The sequence below is a fragment of the Sminthopsis crassicaudata genome, chromosome 3 (assembly GCF_048593235.1).
Source record: "Sminthopsis crassicaudata isolate SCR6 chromosome 3, ASM4859323v1, whole genome shotgun sequence".
NCBI classification, from domain to species: Eukaryota; Metazoa; Chordata; class Mammalia; order Dasyuromorphia; family Dasyuridae; genus Sminthopsis; species Sminthopsis crassicaudata.
Genome location: NC_133619.1, coordinates 382,311,879 through 382,337,129, shown reverse-complemented (window position 1 = coordinate 382,337,129; position 25,251 = coordinate 382,311,879). Strand labels below are relative to the sequence as shown.

The 25,251-nt window shown below is 32.3% G+C and overlaps 1 protein-coding gene across 3 annotated transcripts in view; it reads left to right on the top strand.

The window, feature by feature from the left end:
• LRP1B (LDL receptor related protein 1B) overlaps positions 1-25,251 on the top strand; it is a 2,473,587-nt gene that overhangs the window by 1,736,984 nt on the left and 711,352 nt on the right. For all 3 annotated transcript variants that reach the window (XM_074301983.1, XM_074301982.1, XM_074301981.1), the window contains one exon: positions 20,698-20,847. In XM_074301983.1, the coding sequence (XP_074158084.1) occupies positions 20,698-20,847 (150 nt within the window). The remainder of the gene's footprint in view (positions 1-20,697; positions 20,848-25,251) is intronic.

The window sequence follows — 25,251 nt, the reverse complement described above, 5'->3', positions numbered from 1 at the left end:
AGTCCCGACTATGTAATTTAGTAACCTAGAGATTAGACCTAAATTTTAATTTATATGTTCTTTCCTGTAATTGGAATAACCTTACCCTTAGTAATTTTAAATTCTAATTTCAGTGTTGAAATAAATGGGGAAAAAGACTTTATTTATAGAACATATTTTATATCAACTAAATTAGTGTTCATACTATTGGTCTACAGAGCTACTAATATTACTATCAAAATGATTTTCTTTATTATTAGGTATTTTTTCATAAGTTACATAAGAATGACCAAATTCCCCAAATAATTTTTAATAGACACCCCTCCCCCCATTTCTCATATGTACTAGATATATGACAATATTGATATTTTACCTCAGTAGAATTCTTAAAGAGTACAGGGTGAAGAACAGATTCCAAGAAATAATAATAGAAGGAATAGACGTCACTAGTAAGAGAAATAATTTTTCTTCCTTATTATGTAGTTTATTACAACAGACTCATAAGCTTCATCTTCACCTCTGTCCTTATATTTAGTCATAAATATCAAACAATTTTTGCTTTCTATAAATGGACTGCTCTGTAGACATCTATGTAAAGTGATTTTTATGTACTATGGTTTTGCCCTAAGAGTAGGGAAAAGTGGGAGACAGGAAGAAAACATTTAGCTAGTCAGGGCGGGATGAACACATGGTTCACACATTGGGGTGGAGACAGAGAAGTGAGAGCAGGAGAAGGAACAAACAAAACCATACTCAGCCACATTGGGGACTGGCTAAAGTCAAGAGGAAGAACATGAGAAGATGTACACACATGGGCATCAGACAAGAGAAAATGGGCAACACATGAAGCTGGAGATAGATATGTATTACCTGAGTAGACAGATGAAAAATAGACACCTAAGATATGTGGGCAGAGTCAGGTTCCATGCCCCTCTTCATGCAGGAGTTCTCAAACCAAGCCCCCACAGCTGCTGATATAGGTGCTAGTCCCTTTCACTTAAAAAAATAATTTTGTTCATTTTGTTTTGTATTGTTTGCTAGGGAAGAGGGTTAGGAGGCTTTGGATTTGGGAGCTGAGAAGCAGGAACAGAGAAAAAGCACTATACTGCCCAGTAAAGTTAACATAGTTGAAGGGAGGAATGTGGATTTCTTTCAGAATTCTTTATGTAAAGTTCAGTTCTCATAATGAAAATGTAAAACAAAAACTATCTGTACAAGTTGATTTACCTCAAACACCCTCTTCTCCAATTTATCAGTTTATTACACCCTACTATTAAAAATTTCACTTTATTTTAGTCACCTCAAGGGATATTTACATATCACCATTCATAATAGTGACAGCTCTGTTATTTTAAACTCTGACATTTCCTTTTTAAAAAATAAATTCCTAGCCTCATATTTTCCTAATTTACTTTTCTTAGACCTTCCTTATACTTATTGCAATCTTCAGTGCCTTAGCCCTTAAAGGACTTCTTTTCCAACTATAGATTACTCAGACTCATTCTTTATGATTAGTATATTCTTACTTCATCATACTCTCCCTTTCTGAATCATTCTCAACCTTCAGCTATCATTTTAGAACAAACCCTATTCCCTATTTTCCCATTCACTTTTCCACTACTTTCAACCTCACCTTACTGTATGTACTCCTTGTAATATTTCACTCCAGATCTCTCCACTTCTTCTAGTACTACTTAGAACATCTATGCTATAGTTAACAAATCTGATTTTATCTTAATCTTTTCCTTTCTCAAGCTTTCTATCTTTTGACAGTCACTGAGACATGACTTTCTCCTTCATACAGAACCACCAACTTTGCATGAGCATGCATAACTAATGGTTGAGCTACCTTCTTGCTTTTAGAAAGCATTTCTGCTGCCAACTTGAGATTGACTCAAATTGGATTGGGTCAAGCAAATCATTCCTCAAACTTGCCTCTTCATCAAACTTAGCTATTGCTACTACAAGCTTTGCTTGTGATCCTTTCCACCTTTCAATACTCACAGGGTCATCACTTAGTCTAATCAATTTTTAAGATCAAAAGGAATAAATATAAAGAGACATAAGCAAAATCAGCATTATATATTCAATAAACTTTAACAGCTCCCTCTTACTCCAGATCAAATATAAAATACTCTGACTTTTTAAATTGAAAACATATTTTACTATTATATTCTATATCTTGTAATCAGAAAATCTCCCAGAGGAATTATTTTATTTTTTATTTTAATGGCATTTTATTTCTCCCCCCCGCAATTACATGCCATGATAATTTTTTTGTGATTCATTTTTACAAATTATTGAATTCCAAATTTTTTCCCTCCCTTCCTTCTTTCTAAAATGGTAGGAAATTTGGTATATTATATATATATGCTATCATGTAAAACATATTTCCATATTAGTCACAGTTGTAAATGAAGAAACAGATAAAAAACAAACAAACAAACAAAAAATACAAAAAAAGAATAAAGTGAAAAAAAGTGAAATGGAAAAAAAAAAAAAGGAAAAATGCTATCTACAGTCAGATAAAGAACTGATGGATTCTGAATGCAGATGAAACATTTTTCCTCATAAGTCCTTTGTACTTGTCTGGGATCACGTTGCTGAGAAGAAGCCAAGTCATTTATAGTTGATTATCACAAATGTTGTCTATTCTATGTACAGTGGTTTCCTGGTTCTGCTCATTTCACTTTTCATCAGATCATACAAATGTTTCCAATTTTTTTTTTTCTAAAACCTGCCTCTTCATCATTTCTCATTGCATAATAGTATTCAATTATATTCATATACGGCTTGTTCAGCCATTCCTCCAATGAGGTTTCCAATATTTTATCATCACAAAAAGGGCTGCTGCAAATATTTTTCCACATTCTCCTTTTTTATGATATTTTTGGGATATAGAACCAGTATGGCTGGATCAAAGGATTTGATGCAGTTTGGTTACCCTTTGGTCATAATTCCAAATAATTCTCTGGAATGGCTGAATCCATTCACAACTCCATCAATAATACATTAGTGTCCCAATTTCCCCATATTCTCTCCAACATTTATCATTTTCCTTTTTTGTCATTAGCCAATCTGATCAGTGTGATATGATATTTCAAAATTATTCTAATTTGCATTTCTGTAATTAAAAGTGATTTAGAACACTTTTTCATATGCCTAATAGATAGCTTTAAATTTTCTTCATATGAAAAAGACTTGTTCATGTTCTTTGGTTATTTATCAATTGAGAAATGACTTTTATTTATAAATTTAAGCTCTCTCTATATTTGAGAAACAAGCCTTTAATAGAAATACTTGCTAATTGTAGAAATAGATTATGTCTACACTTTCTGCTTCCCTTCTAATCTTGATTTCCTTGGTTTTATTTATGCAAAAGCTTTTAAATTTAATATAATCAAAATTATCTATTTTATAATTCATAATGCTCTCTATCTCTTGTTTGTTCATTTATATGTCTTCACTTAACTTTTTTAAGAACTTGAATGATATAACACGTGGTATATATATTTAGTCTTGATATTACTTCAGTTTTTTGTTTTTTTGGTTTTTTGGGGTTTTTTTGTACCTTTTAGCAAGATGTAGTTTCCTTCCTTATCTTTTAAAATTGGGTCTATTTTTGCTTTTGCTTTGTTTGAGATTAGGACCATTGATCCTACTTTGTTTTAGTCACTATGTGGCACTTTATTACATATATACAATTAACATACTACTTTTTTTTTTTTTTTTTTTTTTTTCTGAGGCAATTGGGAACAAGTCACTTGTCCATATTGTCCATAGTCACACAACTAGGAAGTATTAAATGTCTGAGCCCAGATTTGAACTCAGGTCCTCCTGACTTCAGGGCTGGTACTCTATCCACTGCACCACCTAGCTGCCCCATAACATGGTACTTCTAAAAATGTAGTATGTATATGGATTTCAGCACATTGGAGGACTCTGTATGAAAACATTGTTTAGTCATTGATAGTCTGTACATTTGAAAGAAAGATCCTTAAAAAAAAAAAAAAAAACATACATCTCATAATTTATTAATTTATATTGTCTTCCCTAAAATCATTTGTAATCTGTGATGTTGAGGAAGGAAAGCTTTTTGTTTCTTTGTTCAATTTTTCTTTTCTATATAGAAAACTAAGCATTTGCAGTATAGTAAACAAATAGGGAGAGAAACTCTATTTGCAGAGGTCATGGACTTATCTATTTCACAAGTCTAGGAAAATGCTTTGAAAACTAGTAGAGCACTATATATGTGTCACCTATGATTATCATTATCATCATTACTGTTGTATTTGTAGAACTTATTCTTCTAGAAGCAGGCCTGGCTCTCTGTTTGAGCAGGAAAGGTAATAACAATAATCCAGAGTATTTATAAAGCATTTTAAGGTTGCCACAGCACTTTGTATATTATCTCATTTGATCCTCTTACATGGTCATGTACACAGCATGATTTAGGTTCTAAAAGCCCTAATTGCTCAAAGCTCTCTCTCTCTCTCTCTCCCATCATCCTAATGTGATATGTGAACTTTTCATCAGGTCATTCTGTGGCAAAACAGTATCACTGGGGAGCCTTCTCTGCTTAGTATCAGTTGTTTTCAGTAGGGTCCCTCTTTTTCTGCTCCTTTTTTGAATTGCTTGGCAAAGATATTGGTGTGATTTGCCATTTCTTTCTCCAGTCCATTTTAAAGAAAGTAAACTGAGGCAAACATTTAAATGACTTGCCTAAGATCACATACCTAGTGTCTGAGGCAAGATTTGAAGTCAGGAAGAGGAGACTTCTTGATTTGAGTCTTGCTGTTCTTATCACTCTTATCACTTAGCATGTACCTGCTCCTTTACATTGTATGTTTGTCTGTATTTCACTTTGGCAGGATAATGTATTTGTCTGTTATCACACTATTATAGTTTTAGTGCCAGCAGAGGAAATATTAAAATACCAACCCTATCTCCTCATTTCATAGAAAAGAAAACAAAGGTCAAGGAGGTTAAGCATTATTTTTTCAAACAAATCCTACAAAGTAAATAGTAAATAGAAGAAGAAAAAGTAAGTAGAAGAGTGAAGATTTGCAATCAATGCTTTAGTTCCAAATACAACATGGCTAGTGATTCAGCAGAACAATTTATCCATTAAAAAAATTTCAATGTGCAAGGAATTGCATTAGGCACTGTAGTTTATTCAATTAGCTAGCTAGGCATTGAGGTTAAACAAACAAAAAAATCAGGACTAACACTTTCTGCACAGTGTTGTAGAAAGCACATTAAACTGGGAATTCCAAAAATCCAGGTTCAGATTCTGACTCTATCATTGCCATTTCTTAATGATATGATTTTGGTTGTATCACTTTATCTCTGAGCCTTTATTTTCTTATGTATAAAATGAGGGATTAAAATGATACCACAATATGGACTCTTACCCTTCATGTGTGTTATGGATCCCTTTGACAGTCTAAAGAAGCATAATACCAACAGTTTGTTCACCACAATGATAATTAAAAGAAATGTGTAATTTTAGTTCAAGATTAGTGAAAATAAAGATGTATTTTATTTTTCCATCCAGGTTCACAGACATCATTTAGTTCCTGCATAGTAGTAGATCTCTAATACTCCTTCCAATGTTATGCCACAGTCTCCTAGAATTGTTCTATCTCAGTTTCCCTGCATTAGTTTCCCTGAATTATAATATTTCAAATTTCCTTAGTATGCAACCTCCCCCTCCCCCCTTTTGTGCCCATTAGAACTGAGATAATTAGGGTTGTGGAGATCTAGCATTCCAAAAAATAAAACTCCAGATGTCCTTTCTCATATACCTAATTGGTATCTCTAAGTCCAGACTTACTGGTTCTAGTTAGACATCTCCTTAACTCATAATTTGTAAGAATTTATGGTCCTACTCCCAACCTGTCAGAACCTGACTGATGGTCCGAACCTGGAAATTCTTACTCACCAGAGTTTGGACCCACCCTCCTTTGTATACCCAAGCTTAGAACCATATATATGTCATTGAGAACTCACATTCTCTGCTGGATGCTTTGGACATCACCCGTGGGGGCAACATGCCCCCAGTACAATCTCTCCCTCTCAGAAATCCAAATAAAATATTAAAAAGTTTCTAATCTCTATGTTGCCTCAGTTTCTCCAGCATTACACTGTTCTGTGATTCTGTAAAGTAAATGTTGATAAAAAGCATTTAGTATGAATAGTGGTCAGGGAACTACTAGCCATCATTGTGTTGGAAGAAAGCATTGGGTTTATGATGATGATGAATCACATGAACAACTCAGTCTTTTTTGTTAGGCTCAGGGTTAGCTCAGCCCATGAGAATTCTTGTTAAATTTTGGGGGTTTAAGAAGAATATATAATGGTTGTCACTTGGATCATAGATTTAAAGTTGGAAGAGGCCTTGGAAGCCACTTTTTCCAACTTATTCATTTTTCAGATGAGTAAACTGAGGCACAGGAATAGTCAAGCTAATAGAGGTAGGACACATCTGAAGGGACTTTTGAACTCAGGACTTTCTGCTCCAAGCTCTATAATATATATTGGTTTTAGGATTTGGCAACTTGTTTTTGTAGTTGTGTTGGGAATCAAGCACAGTTCTAAAAATGACTAGCTTCTTAACTTGTTTGTTTTTGATTCCATATGTGTGATATACTAGAAATAGAAGTGCATCATAATCTCATCAAAACACCCAAGTTGGCATTTTAGGAGTCTGTAGCTCTAAAGAATGAGTAATTGCAGCCTTCAGGCAGTTTGGGCTGAATAACTTTGTTTTCTTTAAATACAAATCAACATTCCCAGCTACCCATTGTTAAACTAAATAGTCTCAATTAAGATTTATGGCTCAGTCTTGGATACATATTAAGTGCTTAGAGCAGTTTACATATCACACAAGATTTTAATTTACTAATTAAATTCATTTCCATCTTTAAAATGTTTGTGAGATATGAATTTTATCCCTTAAGTCTTATGAAAAGAAACTTTGTGCTGTCAATCAGCCTTACCCATGATAGTCTCTCAGGTTTCAGAATCCTAGAAGTTACCTGAAATAATCTGGTTTCTGGGCCCACATTTTAAGGATATTACAAGTTGGAGAATTATTCAGAGGATACCTAGGATAGTGAAGAGTTTGATATCAAGTTACATGAAGATCAGTATAAGGGAACAGGAGATATTTAGTGTTTAAAATGAATGACTTGGAGATGGGACACACCCACTGACTTCAAGGTTGAAAAGGGGAAAGAGAAATAGATATGCTGCTTGTCTACAGAAATCAGAAGCATAAGCAATATATATATATATATATATATATATATATATATATACATATATATATATATATATATATATATATATATATATATGTGTGTGTGTCTCTGTGTGTGTGTGTGTGTGTGTATACACATATGTATGCTTCAAAGAGGAACATTTGAACTTAATTTAAGGGAAAACTTCCTAATAATTAGACTTATTAAGAAATGGAATATATTTGCTTAGGAAGCAAAGTGGGCTTCACTTCATTGTGGGTCTTCAAGCAACGGATGCATAGGCATAGATTATTCACAGATTGCAGGTGATGTAGCTACCAGAATGGTAGGTACCAAAAGTTGGGGTTTGATCATATGAAGAATTCACAATGGCCATTCTTTTTGGCCAAAGGTAGATTTATTTATGAGAATAAGTTATAGCCAAAATGAAGGATTCAATAGATAACAGGAATGGTAAAAATAAAATAGAGTTGGAGAGAATATGAAAGGCAAGTTTCTCAAGGGAACTGACAATTACCAAGTAGAAAGGAAGCAACCTAGGAGTTTGGGGCATCTTCTTAAATGGCAGACCAAATCCTGAAAGGAACTGAGCACCCTGAAAGAGTTAGTTAGCTATAAGGAGTCAAAATGGAGTTGAGAAGCAGACTGAAGTTAAGAAATATACCAGAAGGCATGGGGGAAGAAGGAGAAAGACACTTCCAAGCAGAGTAACTTGAAGGACAACCCAAAGAAGGGCAGCAGCCACAGGGTGGTCCATAAGTACATTTTATAGGAAAAATTTAGCCTCAGGGACATGATTGGGATTTCTGACAGGACATATCAAGATGAGACTTCTCAACACCCTTTTGGTAGGGTGGGTCTTATGAGTTTGATATAACTTAGATTTCTGACTGGAGAACCTCCTCAGAAGGTGGGATCATGGAGTTAAACTGATCTCTATCAGTGCCTTTTCTCTGTTGCCTAATAAACCATTCAGGACCTCATCAGTACTAGCTATTTCTCTGAGGTCCTAATCAACTATGAGATTCTCTGATTCTTAACTTTTTAATAGGGGAACTAATATTAATATCCATTAACCTTTACAATTTTGGTAATTGGAATTAGTCACTTAATAAGAATTTATTAATCATCTCCTAAGTGTCAGCCTTCAAGTTAAATGTTGAGAGACTTGAAGAAAGAAAGAAAAAAAAAAGTCATAACAAAGTCTCTTTCCTTAAGGGGGATGCATGCTAATGAGAAAGTCAACTTCTAAGAGTAGATGGGTAATCTCAGTCAGAAGGCATTTAGGAGAGGAAGGAGGATTAGCCAAGATAATTTTCCTTAGGAAAGTTAGGATTTAGGAAGTTAGGAGGCAGGAAGAAGTTTTCAGGCCTAATGATCATCCACTACAAAGATTTATAGTTGGAAAATGGAACTCTTGAAGAACAGCAAATAGTACAGTATCATTGGAATGATACTATATAGAAAAGAATAAAATGTAAGAATGTTGGAAAAGAAGAAAGAATAAGATGGTGAAGGGCTTTGGAAGACAGAGGGTTTTATATTTGGTCCTGGAAGTAATAGGGAATCACTGGGTTTTTATTGGGTTGGGAGTGTCATGATCAGGCATGCTCTTTAAGAAAATAAGTTTGGCATTTGAGTGAGGGATGAATAAGAGTTGGGAAAGAGTTGAGGCATGCAGTTGAATAAGAAGTTTATTGTTGTAAATCCAGGTGAGAATTTATAAGGGCCTATATAAGGGTAGAAGCTGTATGAATGAAGGGAAAACATATTGTGGAGAGAACAGAGAGAAAGACATTGTAAAAGTAGAAATGACATATATTCAAGTCTATTATTAACAAATTGAATTTATGGAGAAAGGGCAAATGAGAGTTCAAATGCCAATATACTTACAAATCTAGGTAATTGGAAGGAGGTTTGTATCTTTGAAAGGTTGAAACAGTTTTGTTTCCATTTGGTGATAAAAATTATGTATGATTGTATATAGCACATGGTACAGTCACCTTAACAGTTACACATTCAGATTAGTGCAATGAAAATACAAAATTATATTTATACCCCTCAATTCATACAATCACTCTAGTCACTGAAAGCATGCAATTATCTCTTCAACAATATAAATATCAATCCTTATAGGAACAAATTTTCATAAGTCCTAAAGATCCAGATAAACATGTCTCCTGCTGGTGTTTACCATAAAATTCCCTCTCTGTACATCCAGGAACCATGTATATCCCTCCAAGTTAAGATTCTGACAAGTCTTGGTCAGTCAGGACTGCAGTATAAGAGCAAATATGGGATACTCAAATTTTCTAATTTCTGGTTGTCGAAACAGCAGGAGTCTGTCCTATAGTGACCAAAGAGAAGTCATTGTTGTTGTTGTTTTTGTTAATTTGCTTCTCGCTATGGGCATTAATAAATTATATTATAAATAATGTTTGGTCATTTAATACCTGAGCTTATGATGAAAGGAAACTACCAATGAAAGCTTTAGTTTCCTATCATTAACAAATACTTGTCAGTGGTTAATTAGATTTTCAGAAATGCTTGTTATTAGCAAATGTTTATTAATTCTTTATCAAATTTGGGGGGTACAACCTATTTCCAAACAATACATAAATGCTTATCTTTTTATAATAAATGCCTTATTAAAAACTACTACTACTACTATTACTAGATTATAAAATGGAGGCTTAAAACAAAATGGAGTTAGTCATGCCAAGTAAATATACTTATTCTCATCTCAAAGGGTCAAGTAACAGCTAAAATAGTCTTTGACTTCCTTTCTAACTTAGAATCTTTTGAGAATGTGGGTCTGAAAAGAACTTGGAGACCATTTAATTGGATCCCCTAATTTTGTAGATGAAAAATATAACACCCAGAAAAGTAGGAAGACTTGTCTATGGCAACATATGAATTGAGTGGAAGATCAAAGTATGAAGAATCCTCTCTTTAATTAGGTTTTCCTTATTATCTTTTGGATTTTGTTATGCCCCAGTCTCCTTGAGCTGTTCTACCTTAGTTTCCCTGTACTAGTTTCCCTTATTGTCCTGACTGAGTTTCCCTGAATTGTTCTATCTCAGTTTCCTTAACTGTTCTGCCTCAGTCCCCTTAAGTTGTAAAAACCCTCTTGTTCATTAAGACTGAGGACCATTTGCTCTAAGGTTATAAGTTGTCAATGGGAGATGAGGAGCAGATCAGACATCCTGGCTCCTAGCTCCCTCTGCCTTCAAAAAATTTGTGACACTTATCCTCTAAAATATTCCAAGAGATAAGACCATCCTGGATACTTCAATTGACATCCTTACTTCTGTTTATTCAAACATCCTGACTCTGGTTGTCAGTTTATTGTTCTCCCCATCCTGAAAGAACCAAAAGGTTCTGTAAGAACTTTTCCTGCTCTGCTCTTCTTTTCTTTGTTTGAAAGTTATTAAAGGGTTTGACATTCTCCCATTCGTCACTGAATACTTTGAGACAAGAGTCCTGTCCAGTCAATTAAACTCTCCAATTAATAAAATATTAAAAACTGTCTAATCTCTATCTTGCCTCAGTTTCTCCGGCATTACAATTTCAGTGAATTACTTCTGAATTATGAGTTTGCTGTCATATTAAACATTCTATAACTCACTGATAGAGCTAACTCCTAAAGTTGTATAAAGTTGTAATGGAATGTATTTCAAAAAACATCTTTTAATCTGCTACTATCTGTGAAATCAAGAATTATATTGACATTTTCAAAAATATCCCAAATATATAAAAATATTGTGAAGAACTTTAATAGCTAATCAAAATTTTCTCTGGATTATGTTTATCTACCTTTAAAATTTGTTTCCATTATGTACATACACATTACAAAGAACAGACATATTTGCTGTTTAGAAAGCATGATCAATTCATGATACTCTGAAGAGCGGGAGATGTTGAGAATAGATGAAAAGAAGAAGATACCTAGGGAAATGATACAGTAACATCCTGAGTTGGACAAATAACTATTTTCCTGTATATAAGACTTTTGCACCTGAGAAACACATAGTATTTATAAGATAACTTGCAAGCCTTTCTAGGTAATACTAGTTAGTCTAAGTTAAACTCCTTCAAATCATATCTGTTTTTAAGGGGATCATTTTCTTTCCTCTTGTTTAGTTGTTGTAAGTGGCATGTCAATTAATCAACTTATAAGTGTCTATTATGATCTATATTGTATAAAGTAGTGGACATACAAAAACAAAAGTAAGGTATATGCTTCAGAGCTAAGATAACACACATGCACAAATACATTAATACTTGACTATATACAAAACAAAAATGAACAAATAAACCAAACCCTTGCCCCTATGCCCCCTCAAAAATATTGGGGATCACTAAAATATACCCAAAATAGATGATGAACCAATAATTTAGGGGGAAAAGAACCAAGAATGTTATTTTGGGGTAGGTATACTTTGTGATTTATAAGGAAAATCTTAAGAGAATTATAAGGTTTTACTGGAGGAAAAATAAGTTCAGATAAGTTCAGTTACCTAATTATTCACATTTTTAGTCAACTGTTTTATTTGTGTTCTCCATCATTGTGAATTTTTGTTTATTTTATAATAATATCCTATAACATTGCCCACATATACTATGAACCTCATTCTCCTCAAGCCCCAATTCCAATTTCTCTTAGAAGATAACATTATTTTATAGAAAAGATCAGAAGTCTTGTACTTCCATTCTTCTCCTCTTTAAGATCTATTCCTTACATCCAGATTCATTGGTCTTTCCTTCTTTACACTTTTTACAGATTATTTCACCAAGATTCAAGTGAAATGTGACTCTCTAAGTAATTCATGGAAAGGCATAAATAGATAGATATCTCTAGTATCATCTTTTTTCTACACTTCTCCAAGGGAAATTTTAATTCTGCAAGTAAGTTGGGGGCAGAGGCTGGCCACTCTCTTCTCATAACAGAGAAGGCATAGAAGAATAGAATTCTCTCTGCTTCCTAATTTAACTCAAAAATAATTCAACTGTGCATATTCCTAGATGTAGTTATAATAGCATTATCTATATAAAGAAAGAGCAAAATAATTTATAAGGATAAAAATATTTAGAGCAACTCTTTGCATGGTGATAAAGAAGTAGAAATTAAGAAAATGCCTATCAACTAAGTAATGCCTGATATTTTATTATTATACTCTAAGAAATGAAGAAATAAGTGGGCTCCAGAGAAACTTAGGAAAGCATTTGAATGGAAACATTAGAATTAGGAGAACAATTTATACTACATTGTAAAGACAACTTTGAAAGACTTAAGAAGTCACATCAATATAGTAACAGATTATCATTTGTGAAGACCAGTGGTGAGCTATGCTCTCCATCTTCTAAAAGAGAAATGATGGAATTAGGATCCAGAATAGAACATATTTTGAACATGTTTTGCTTGACTAAGGATTTTGTTTTTCTTTTTTCTCAATAGGAATGAAGGAAAGTGAGAGGTAGAGAAAATATTTTGATAAAAATATAATTTTTTTTTAAAAAAAGAAAGAAGACTAGCATTGGAATATTTGACATGGACAGCATGAAGATTACTTTAAGAATAATAACAGGAAATAACAATAGAACAATGACAGCCATATTGTTGAGAGAATTAAATGCTAGGCTAAATATTAAAATAAAAATTATATTATAGGAAATAGAGAGCTACTGAAGGTTTTCAAGTGCTTGTGTGAGAGAGAAGGTGGGGTAGAGAGAGACAGAAAGAAAGATACAGAGATAGAAATAAAGAGAGTGGATGAGTAGATGAATAAGGTAATATAAAAAAGAACAGAAGGATGAAAAATCAAAGAATGTTAGAGCTAAACTTAGTGAACTTATCCAATTTTTTCTTTCTCTGTTCCTACTCCCTTTATAGACAAGGAAATTGAGGCCAAAGGTGATTAAGTGACTTAACTAAAGAAATCAGCATAAGAACCCAGATTTTTTCCACTATTCTAGGTTACTATTATGTTCTTTAGCAGATATGCTACTGGCCTTCTGAATCTACTCACATGCTCAAATGGCCTGTGATGTTATCACTTTAGGATCTTTCTTCTGGAATGCAGATCACAATCTATTCGTTCTTGTCCATTCTATGTAACTTTCATTCATATCATCCTCAGAGTTTACCACTTCAGATCATCACTTTTTCCAAATAGTAAGAATATACCAGAGAAATATTCTGATCTTACACTTTTTTAATCCTTTGTTATTACCACACTAAGGCTTCTCTTTCCATTTTTTACATTTTCTCATGTGTTCTAAGTTTTGGACCAAGAATAATGGATATCACAGTATTAGATAATAACTATAATAGTGTTGTTATATGAGTACCTGTGAAGGGACATGTGTAGAACAGAGGGATTGAATCCATCCCCCTAATTTTATAGATAACTAAAGTTAAGATCCAGAGAAATGAATCTAAGATCAGAAAGTCATGTTTTGAGTTTTCCCTTATTAACTTTTTAGATTTCAGTGAATTATGATCTTAGAAATATTACATTGAACATTCTGTAACATTGATAGTTCTAAACCATATGCTGGATAAAATGGGATATACAAATTTCAGAGATGTTAACGATATATAATATTAGCTTACTGTTTTAGATGAAAATTTGGAATAGAATGGGACAGAATAATCTTTGTCAGCTACTTTCCAAGAAAGCTTTATTTTTCTGAATTTCCTTTCTATATATTTACATTTTTAGTTTTAATTCTATGTTGTTTATAGAATTAATTTTTGCTTTAAATTTTTTTAAAGAATGGATTAAAATGGAATGCAACAAAATATTTAAGATAAGTCATTGCCTTATCAGTTTAGTAAGACTCTCATGTACATACATACACACACACACACACACACACACTCACACACACACACACACACCCCAAATAAAATGACATGGGAAAAATGCCCTTAAATGATGTGTTTTCTTTTTCATTCCTTTCCTGTGATTTTTCCTATAATATATCATTATATAATATATATATTCCAAATTATAATTTTCAAAATGTATTAATATCTTAATTTTTTATTAAGATAATACTTGATTATGTAACTTAAGTAATACAGCTTTTTAAATAAAAAATCAGATTTATTTAAATAAAAATAATTCAATGAAATTATCATTGTAAGTGAAAATTGGAAATTTTTCAATTAAGAATGAGAATAGCAATTCTTCAATAATAATAAGATTTGTAAAACACTTTATTCATAAGAATAATGGGAGGCAAATAATATAAGATTTTTAAATGAAAGCAACTAAGATGGTGAAAGCCAAAATTACTTGTCCCTAGTTATGTAGCTAAGTGATAGGATATTTCAATGTAGATTTTTTTTTGACTCAAGATCCAATACATTCAGTATACAGACTTACTTTTAGTCTTAAACTATAAAGTGAAAATAATACAGCAACAAAAATTAATTTTTGTGTTTTCTTTATTTATGAATCAAGGTTGCTTCTAGAGCTTCCAGGAGAACTCTCCCACCCTCACTCATAGTGATTTCTCTTCAGTAATTTAATGACTATTCTCTTCTTCCAACACCATTTAACATTATTAAACTAGGGTAGTTTTGTCCCATTACACAAACTTGTTTTTTCAGGACTGGAGATGAGTAGCTCAAATGAGATAAAGTCCTATACATCAGGGAATTATTCTTTTTTTTTTTTTTTTTAGATTTAAATTCTAATTTTAATACTTAACAACAATGTACTCATGAATAAGTCTTTTTTTTTTTTTTTTTTTTTAATTTTTCCAAATTATCCCCTCCCTCCCTCCACTCCCTCCCCCCATGGCAGGTAATCCCATACATTTTACATGTGTTACAATATAACCTAGATACAATATATGTGTGTAAATACCATTTTCTTGTTGCACATTAATTATTAGCTTCCGAAGGTATAAGTAACCTGGGTAGATAGACAGTAGTGCTAACAATTTACATTCGCTTCCCAGTGTTCCTTCTCTGGGTGTAGTTATTTCAGGGAATTATTCTTTCTTTGTTTTTTTTTTAAACATTTGTTGTTAAAGATTCTTCTTCGAAAACTCATTAAAAGTCTGTCCACATCTTGCAATAGTTGATTTGGTGTTCTGCCCAATATTTGGGGTAATTCCACTTGAATTAAATATAGCTGATTTTGATGAAGTTAGCTCTTTGCTGATTTAATGGCTGTTTTTTTTTGTTGTTTTTTTTTTTTTCTCTAAGAGATTTTTGGTATAGACACACTTCAGTTCATGAATATCAGTTTATTTCTTTTAAAAAATATTGTTGTTTTTAAAACATTGTTATAATATCCCTCTGGTCTTTCATTTTATTTTTGTCACCAGTAGAACTTACACTTTTCAGAAAAAAAGTATAGTAAAACAAAACAAACCAATATGCTCATTGGTCATTTCTGTCAGTGGTTTCCCTCCTTTCACACCTTTCCACCATAAATAAAAATCAAATCCTCTAGTCAGGTTTTGCTTATTACATTGAGCAGAGTTCTGATATTTTTCAGTGGTGTATTTTTTAAATATTAATATCACTATTTTCTCTTGATCTACTTATTTCACTTTGCATCAGTTGATATACTTTTTCAAGTTTCTTTCAGTTCTTTATGCCATTTTTAATGGTACAATAATTTCCCATTCCATTCACATGTCAATACTTTGTTCAGTCATTCCCAATTGATGGGGATACATTTTATTCCCAAGCTTGTTTGGGTTTATTTTGAGTATTTTTTTGGTCACCACAAAAAAGTTTTAATGTATATAAACACACACACATTTACGTGTGTGTGTGTGTGTGTATAATATATATATATATATGCACATGCATGCATTTTTTGTATGTTTTATGCACATATAGAGAAATAGTTTCAATTCACACAAAAATATTTATGTTTAAATTCTTAATTAAATCATAAGATACTTCAGCCTTACAACTTTCTCCACAACTTTTGTAATTTAGCTAATCATTTAGAGGCTACAGTAAAAGGAACATGAATCTAAAGGTATCATTCCCATTAGGGTTTAATTTGAGGCCCAGTCTATTTGAAAACACACTGATATATGCTTGTAGTACAACAAGTTAAAGAAAAAGCTTGAGTTTGATGACTATATAAGCAAAAACTTGAGTAACTTTCCCCTGTGGTATATAAATTTATGGAGTGAATTTTAATACTGAAAATATTCAACATGCCAATTTAAACTTTTTTTTTCTTTCTCTTTCAGATTACAAATCTCTTTCAGATTACAAATATACTATATGAAAATACTATTTTTACTATATGAAAATATAGTAAAAATACCCTAGTAATTTAAAGCATACACTTCTTTTATTAGGAATAATTAATCATTTTTAAGATGTATTCTCTCAATGTACTTTGAATGAATCTATAGAGGAATGCATTTGCAATTACAAATGTTAGTACGCAGAATTTAACAAACTGTGCTACATTTTTTATTCATTTAAATAGATGACCAATGGATGATTGATTATGATACTGTGGTAATATTGTTTAGGATATACTACTTTATATAGTGAATGAAAAATAATTATAATAGTTATCCTATGTATTTGTAGAGTGTCTTACAATTAAGTGCATTCAGATAAATTAATCTCAATTGATTTAGATATGTTTGGGGAGAATTAACAAGTGAGTAACTCCAGAGTGTGGGAGAAGATTCAATAATATTCTTGATTTTTGAGTATTGTCAATGGGACTAAGTATTTTTGTTATTATAGCTAGAAAATAAATCTTTAAAACATAAATTGAAGAAAAGTCAGAAAGGCAAAGAGACAGCGGGATAAAAAAAAATCATAAAAGAGAACAAAGAGAGGTATGAAAGGAAAGAAGTGAATGAAATAGATCATTATAGAATGTTTCCAATTCTTTTTTATTAAGACCAAAACCTCCAATAAATTCCTTCACCAATACCCCATTGTGGCATGAATAAGACCTTGGTTTCTTGAATGTCAGGCCAAAGGAAAACAAATTTTAACAGATCTTGCCAAAAAGGGGAAACTTTGCATTTAATTTAGTTTGGAGAGTCTCATCACCATGTCAGCTGTAGGAGAATTAATTTTTTGGCTACACCAGCTCCCAAGTAGTTGTTAACTGCAATAACCACACAAACAAAACCACAGATCATTGAAGAAAGGTAGCATGAGTACCAACGCTAGAAATAACCTATGATAATATTGATACTCTTCTGTTACACATCACCCTCAATTCCTTACTTTGTCTTTCCCCAGTTTTCTAATTATTTACTCATACTTGATGATTCTCTATTCATTATCAACTCTCTTCATTACTTTCTCTCTATTGTATAATCACCATTATAATTTATTTGTTTTCATTACTTCTCACTTATTTTATTTCAATAATTTTAGTACTGGTCTGTCTATGGTTCCTAACTTGAATTATAAGTATGATCTAACTTGCTATGAAAGCAATCTTTCTGAAGGAAGAACAGTTCTGCCCATATCACATTTTTGCCCACTATACTATTGACTCCTTATTACTTATAAGATCAAATACAAATTCTTCTGTTAAAATTTAAAGTCCTGTACTACCTATCTCCAGCCCCCCTTTCTATTATATGATATATTATTAATTTTCAGGTATTCTATGGTAGAGCTAAAACTGAATTTCTTTTTATTCCTTGAATAAAACATTTCCATCTTAATGCATTTGTATAAACTATTCCCCATTCTTATAATGTATTCTTTCATCATATCTGACTCCTAAAATAAGTATCTTCATTCAAAACTCAACTCAAATGCTACCTCTTAGATGAGGTCTTTTCTGATTTCTGGAGTATGTCTAGTGACATACTCCACCATTACATATTCCATAATTATTTTTATTTTTACTTTTTGTGTGGCTTTATCCTTACATGTTTTCTCTCACAATAATAGGCAAGATCCTTGAGTACAGGGTATGTCTCATTTTTGTTTTTCTATCTCATATTACTAGTATGGTGGCATATAGATGAAACTATATAAATATTGATTGATTGATCATTTGAAGTAGCACTCAGGGAAAAAAATAAGATCTCATAAGTTTGATAATAACTTACTTAAACCATTGAGGCACTTTTTTTGTCATTTTATAAATGACATTTTATAAATTTTGTCATTTATAAAATGGGCATACTAATAATGCCTTTGCTATGTTCCATGAAAAGAATGAGAATAAAGTATTGTGTGATTTACATGCAATTATAATATATAATTAATAATAATAATAATATATAAATATTACTATATATAAAATAATACTATATAAATACTAACACTATATATATGGTTCACATTGGTTGGTTATAATTATGGGAGCTGATTCTAGAGTGGTTATTTTGGTTTTTTTTACTTTTCTCTTCACTCCTACCTCCTACCCAAGACTTTCATTGTAATAATGGGAACGAGCATGGTATATTTGGGTTTGGAACATTTGATGAGCAATCCTCTTCTTCCTCCAAAAGGTGGCAACTCTGAGGAAATTTTCTTCTCTTTCTAGAAGGTCCATTCCTTATTTTCTTGAGCTTGAGAATTCTTGAAGTTTGGATTAATCATGAGGCAAATCATGAAGTCTATTGTCCAATAAATCTCCCCCTTTCTAATTAGAAAGGTAGATTAAACTCACTGTTTCCAGAAGGAAACTCATTATAATTTCCCTTTAAGTCCCACTAAATCTTCCCTTTCCTACCATAGAAGGCAACTATCCTCCCCATTCCTCAATCTAAAAGTCATTCATCCTGGATTCCTCATCCTTTCTCCTCACCTTCCCCATGTCCAATCTGTTTCCAAGATTTATTGATGTTACCTTTGCAACATTTTTTGAATATGCTTCCTTCTTTTCTTTGACATTACCACCACTCTGCTACAGACCTCATTACCTCACACCTGCATTATTGCAAGAAATTTCTGCTGTGGGGTCAGCTAGGTAGTTAGAGCACCATTCCTGAAGTAAAAAGGATTTGAGTTCAAATCTGGTCTCAAGCACTTAACAATTCCTAGCTGTGAGACCCTGAGCAAGTCACTTAATCCCAACTGCCTCAGAGGGAAAAAAAAAATTCTTTTGCATCTGCCTGTGTCACATCTCCCCACTCCAGTTAATTTTCCATTCAGCCACTAAATTGGTTTCCATAAAGCTCAGGTACGATCTAGTCACCCTGTCCTTGAAACATAACTCAATTAACTCCAATGGCTCCCTATTGCCTCAAGTTCAAATACAAAAGCTCTGACTTTTAAATCTCTTCATTACCTAGCTCCCTCCTATCTTTACATTCTTTTAATAATTTATTCTTTAACTACACATTCCTCCAGCCAGTGACCCTGGTCTTCTGGCTATTCTATGAACAAAGTTGCTCCATCTCTTTGCTCTGCTCCTTACATTTTTTGTGGCTATCCCTCATTCCTAGAATGCTCTGCTCCTTACATTTTTTGTGGCTATCCCTCATTCCTAGAGCTTTATTTTGTATATGTGTATATACATATATATATATTTTTTTTTTTATTGGTTTTATTTATTTACAAGTAGTCTCTTCCATTATAAAATCCTGTCTTTGGCTTGCAAAACCCTTCATAACCTGCCCCATCCTGTTCCCCCCATTCCAGTCCCACATTTCTAGTCTTCTTATTTCTAACATCCTCCCTTGGCAATTCTAATGTATACTGTGACTCAGTAACATTGAAAGATAGACTGTTGCTGAAAGAAGATACTATGTTTCCCAACTCTGGGCATTTTCACTGACTGTCTCCATAGAATATACTCCTTTTGTATCTCTGACTCCTGGCTTCCTTGACTTTTTTCAAATCTTAACCAAAGTCTCACTTATTACAGGAAGTTTTTCCTAATTCCCTTTAACTCTAGTGCCTTCCATCTGTTGATTTTTCTTCTTATTTATCCTTTACAAAGGATATTAGTGCATAATTATTCATATGTTACTTTTGGACTGTGAGATCCTTAAGACAAGGGACTGTTATCTTCTCTGTGTGTGTGTGTGTGTGTGTGTGTGTGTGTTCCCAGTGATTAATATAGTTTCTGGCACACAGTGGGTGATTAATAGATGTTTTCACAGTTTTTGACCAATTTTAATGTCAAAGGACTTAAATTCAAATCTTAGCTTTGTCTTTTACTATATACACTTGAGCACGTCACAATCTCCTAGAAGCTCAAGTTCCTAATTTGTAAGAAATGTCTGATGTTTATATAAAAGAGCTCACCATTACTTAACTAGAAGAGTGATTTGTTTTAAATAGGAAAAGCCAAACAATTGTCTCAAACCATATTCCCACATGTAATTTTTTTTCAAAAAATCATATTTTGGATATTTATTTTGTTGATAGGTCACTATATGGTTCCATTTTTCCCCTCTACCCTAATGATACTAAATATCCATTAAGTGTCCATCATGTTGTTTAAGCTGTATTATTTAATTACAGGTCTATCAATAGACTACGTGGAGAACAAACTTTATTGGATCAGCTCAGGTAATGGAACCATAAATAGATGCAACCTGGATGGGGGCAATTTAGAAGTCATTGAGTCAATGAAAGAAGAATTAACAAAAGCTACTGCTCTAACCATCATGGGTAAGTGCAGTGTTTCTACAATTATGAATCTTCCTATTGATTGGTTGTTGATAAATTATGAACTATTGAAAGCTGAGACCAGTTAGTGATCCATTAGCATCAGAAACATAATCAATGTGCACATTTGTATAATTATATCTTCTTCCCCTGCCCCCTTATTAGCTCGGAGCTTTGTGAAGTTGTCCATAATGGGACTTAATATTTATTTTTACAGTATTACATCTGACAATGTGAACTTTGCTTCTATTGATTCTCTGTTTACTGTGATTTTACTTATTTCACAATTATTTTCTGGGTTGTGCTATGATGCCATTCTTTACTTCAAGCCTAAATATGATTCACAGAAAAGCTGGATCCTAATTATCTTTGGTTATGTAGGAAAGGTTAACATAAAATTCATTTAAATAGCCTCCATTTGTCCATTTCAACTTCTTTTTCCTCCAGAGTGTCTTGGGTACCTGAAATAAACCTTTTCACAATTGCTGAAGTTTATATATTTTAGTTTCAGTGGAACTGCACTGAGAAGATTATTATTTCTGACCACAAATTCTATTTTATTTTCTCTACATACTTTCTTTTGTATTGTAGATGTGAGGTATGGGGTATGGAAATGACCCAGCAAAGTCAAAGGAAATTATTGTTTTCTTCTGATTGGCTCTGCTAAAAATATATATTTTTCATTAAGCAAGCATTTTACTAACAGGGAACAGGAATTCTTGAGCATAAAAACATTTTCATCACTAAAAAATTTGTACTTCAATAAGACATAGATGATATATTGATCAAAAAGTTAAGAGAGGCTATAGATGATATATAGTACAAGCAATTAGCTATATTTAAGCAACATCTCTTTGAACAAGATACAGGATACAGGAAGTTCTTCATGGCTAAACATTGTTATATGTTTTGCTTTTCCACTATACTAAGATAATACTCTTAAAACCAAGACTGAATTATTTATTTATGCACATGGTTAATTATCATTTGAATAGTCAGGAATAAATAGAACTCTCCCTTTATTTGAGTTTTATTTCCTCTCCCTGTCCTTTTACCAGCTATTTGGTAAGTAAAGTTTTAGAGAAATAGAAACTATTCATTAGGAGGGAAGAACAAAAGACTAAGAACATGGATAATTCAAGCACTGACTAATCAAGCTGTTCACAGTTGAATACTGTTTATGTTTTTGAGACAATTATTTTTATTTCAAGGAACTTAATTTCAAAAGAATGGAGGTATTTTTAAAGGGAAATTTATATATACTTTTAAAAAGAAATATGATGTTCTAAATATGAAAAGTGAAACAAAGAATCATGATATCGTAGAAAGAACATTGATTCTTACTAAATCAAAAGATATTTCTATTTTAACTCTGATTCTGCAACTGTTTGGGAGATCTTGAACAACTACCTTTTTTGGGCCTCTTGTTTCTTACCTGTGAAATTTAAATTCTATGGCCTTCAATGCTCCCTCCAACTTCTGAAATGCTGTGATTTGAAAAAATTTTTATTTAGTGGTTACCTACAGATTGAGAGATAGTGTGGTATAATGGATAAAGCACCAATTTCCAATTAGAAAGATTGTTTCAGAATTTTAATGATTTGATTCTAAACAAATCATTAAAGCTCTAAATCCCCTCCCTCCTTCCAATTCCTTAAATCTATAAATTGCAGGATAGATACTGACCAGCAGCACTTTGGGGGGGGGGGGGAGTTTCTTTATGGAAACTTCCACAATCAATGAAGATAAACAATAAAATGTAAAAGCTGTTTTTTTTTTCCCCCCGTAGGAAAAATTCAACAATTTTTAAAGCATTTTCCAGATATAATATGTGATACTTTAGCATTATAGATTAGGAACTGGACCTCTTTTCTTGTAAAGTAATAGTTTTATGTGTAATTTATCTTAAAAATGAACCAGAAAACAAATCTTTCCCCAATTTTTTCCCCTGAATATGTTGTTTTGCTCCTTCACATTTATGAATATATCATTTCATTTTCAAATCTTCTCTATCTTTCTAATCTTTAGGTCCCTTTTTAGTTATTTCACAATTCCTACATGCTTTAGCACTTTATCAGGCATTAAAATTACTAGAAGGTAGGAGGTAAACTGGAAACTGTAGCATTTGCTCTTTCTTGCTTAACACTTCTCTCTGTGCCTAGAGATATGATATCCTGAAAGCATTTTGCCTGATGAGAAGCATGTTTTAGAACAGGAATCCTAATATGATATTTCTTTGAGACAGTAAAAGAGAGAAAAATCCTGTGGTATTTGTTGTTTTGTTGCTTGCTTTGTTTGTTTTAAGATCATGGAAATGTCAAAAGAAAATATAGCTTGAATTGGATAAAGTTAAAAAGCTGAAACAATCCTGAAGTCATATCCATTAAAAATAAAGCAAAATGAATTGTATTTAAAATGCCCTTCCTTTAAATCAGCAAGCCTAGCAAACAATATTGAATCAAGTAAAAAAAAAAAAAAAATTAGAGGAAATTACTATAAAAAGCTGTATAATAGAATTTCAATGTAATTCATTGAATTTTTACTGAGTCTATATATGATAAAATATTGCCTTATAAATAATTTTTAAAACTTTTGAAAGGTTATTTAGCTTGCTAGATTATTGTAGACCCTATTTTATTAAACAGGATTTTTGTATCTGTACTGAGGAGTTCTCCTAACAAGAGAGTAAAGGACAATGAATTACTAGTTAGGAATGTTTTGTTGTTTTCAGTCATGTCTAACCCTTCATAACCCCATTTGGCATTTTCATGGCAAAGATATTAGAATGTTTTGTCATTTCCTTCTTCAGCTTATTTTACAAATTAGGAAATTGAAGCAAATAAGGTTAAGTGTATTGCTTGGGATCACATAGTTAAAATTTGTATGAGGCCCAATTGAACTCAGGAAGTGTTTTTTTTTTGACTTCAGGCTTGACTCTTCCACTGTATGACCTAACTCATCTTAGATAAGGGACCTGGATTCAGATGTCAGAATAACACTTCCTAGGAAATCATAGCGTTTCTGCCACTCAACTTCATCATTTCCAAATTGAGAGATTTGGATGAGGTGATGATCTCTAATGTTCTTTTCAATGTTAACATTCACTGAAAACTTTATAAATTGCATACACTAAGTTATCCTTTTTCTCTAGAAAGTAGGACAATCAGATAATTTTGCCTGTGGATTGAATAGAGGGTCTTAGGTTTGGGGGAACATCATGATGCCATTGTTTGTCAAGAAATTTTTAGTTTGCTTTGATATCAGGCACATGTGATGTTCACTTTGAGCCATGGAACAATTCACATTCTTCAGCAAATGAAATCAAGATTTAACCCTGATAGCCCCATATACCATACTATTTTCACTCATGAAAGACAAAGTATATGTAATGAGTCACTCCATTGTCTATATTTGCTGAAAAAATTATTATTTTCCCCATGAAGTTCAAACGGTTCCAAACTTATCAATGAATTATGCTCCACAGATCTGTATATCTCCTATTTATTTGGAATATTTTTTGGAATATTTGGAATTTATTTGGAAAGAACCTTCCCATAGAAACCAAGGTAGAAAATGTATACTACAGTAAAAAATCACTACTCCTTGGATCACAAGACATGGATTAGAATTTTGTTTCTGAAATTCACTGCATGTAGAAACTTAGGGCTTCAATTTTCTCATCTATAAAAATAATATAGTTGGACTTAGGTGATTTTTAAGGACCTCTCCATCTTTTAGCTCTGATATCTCAAAAGTCATTTTAGTTCTTTTTGGACTAATAGTATTTAAAACATAACATAGGTGGGATCAAGCCATCTACATTTAAAGTCAAGTTTAACCGCATTTTCAAAAACTTTGGAATGTGACTCTATACCAACATTTTCAGAGACATATAACTCTTATTTAAATCATATTTATAGAATAAGACAAACCATTTTAATCTGAAGATTTTCTTTTCAGTTGAACTGATCTACTAGTCTTTCCTTTTGTTCATCATGTTTATTGGGTTTTAGCATGTGAGAAAATATTCAGAAAATATGAATGCATTTATTCTTAACTACTTTTATTTAAAAGTACTCACATATGGCATCACCTACAAAAGAAAGTTGCTGAGTCTTCCTCTTCACCCATTTACTTCTCTATGTACATGTTTCATTATTGTTAAGAGGGGCAGCATGACAATGAATGGAGGTATGGACTTAGAGTCAAGAAGACAAAGGTTCCAATGCTTTCTTTGAGACACACAATAACTAGGAGAGCACAAGCAAATCTCATAAAATATTGTTGTCCCAGACACCGCTCCAAAGCTGTACATTTCAAAGGAGTTGAAGATTTGCATGGGTGAGAGGAATTTCTATATTAGCTATTGTCCCCCTTTGCTCCTGACAAGCAAAACATAAAAATCTA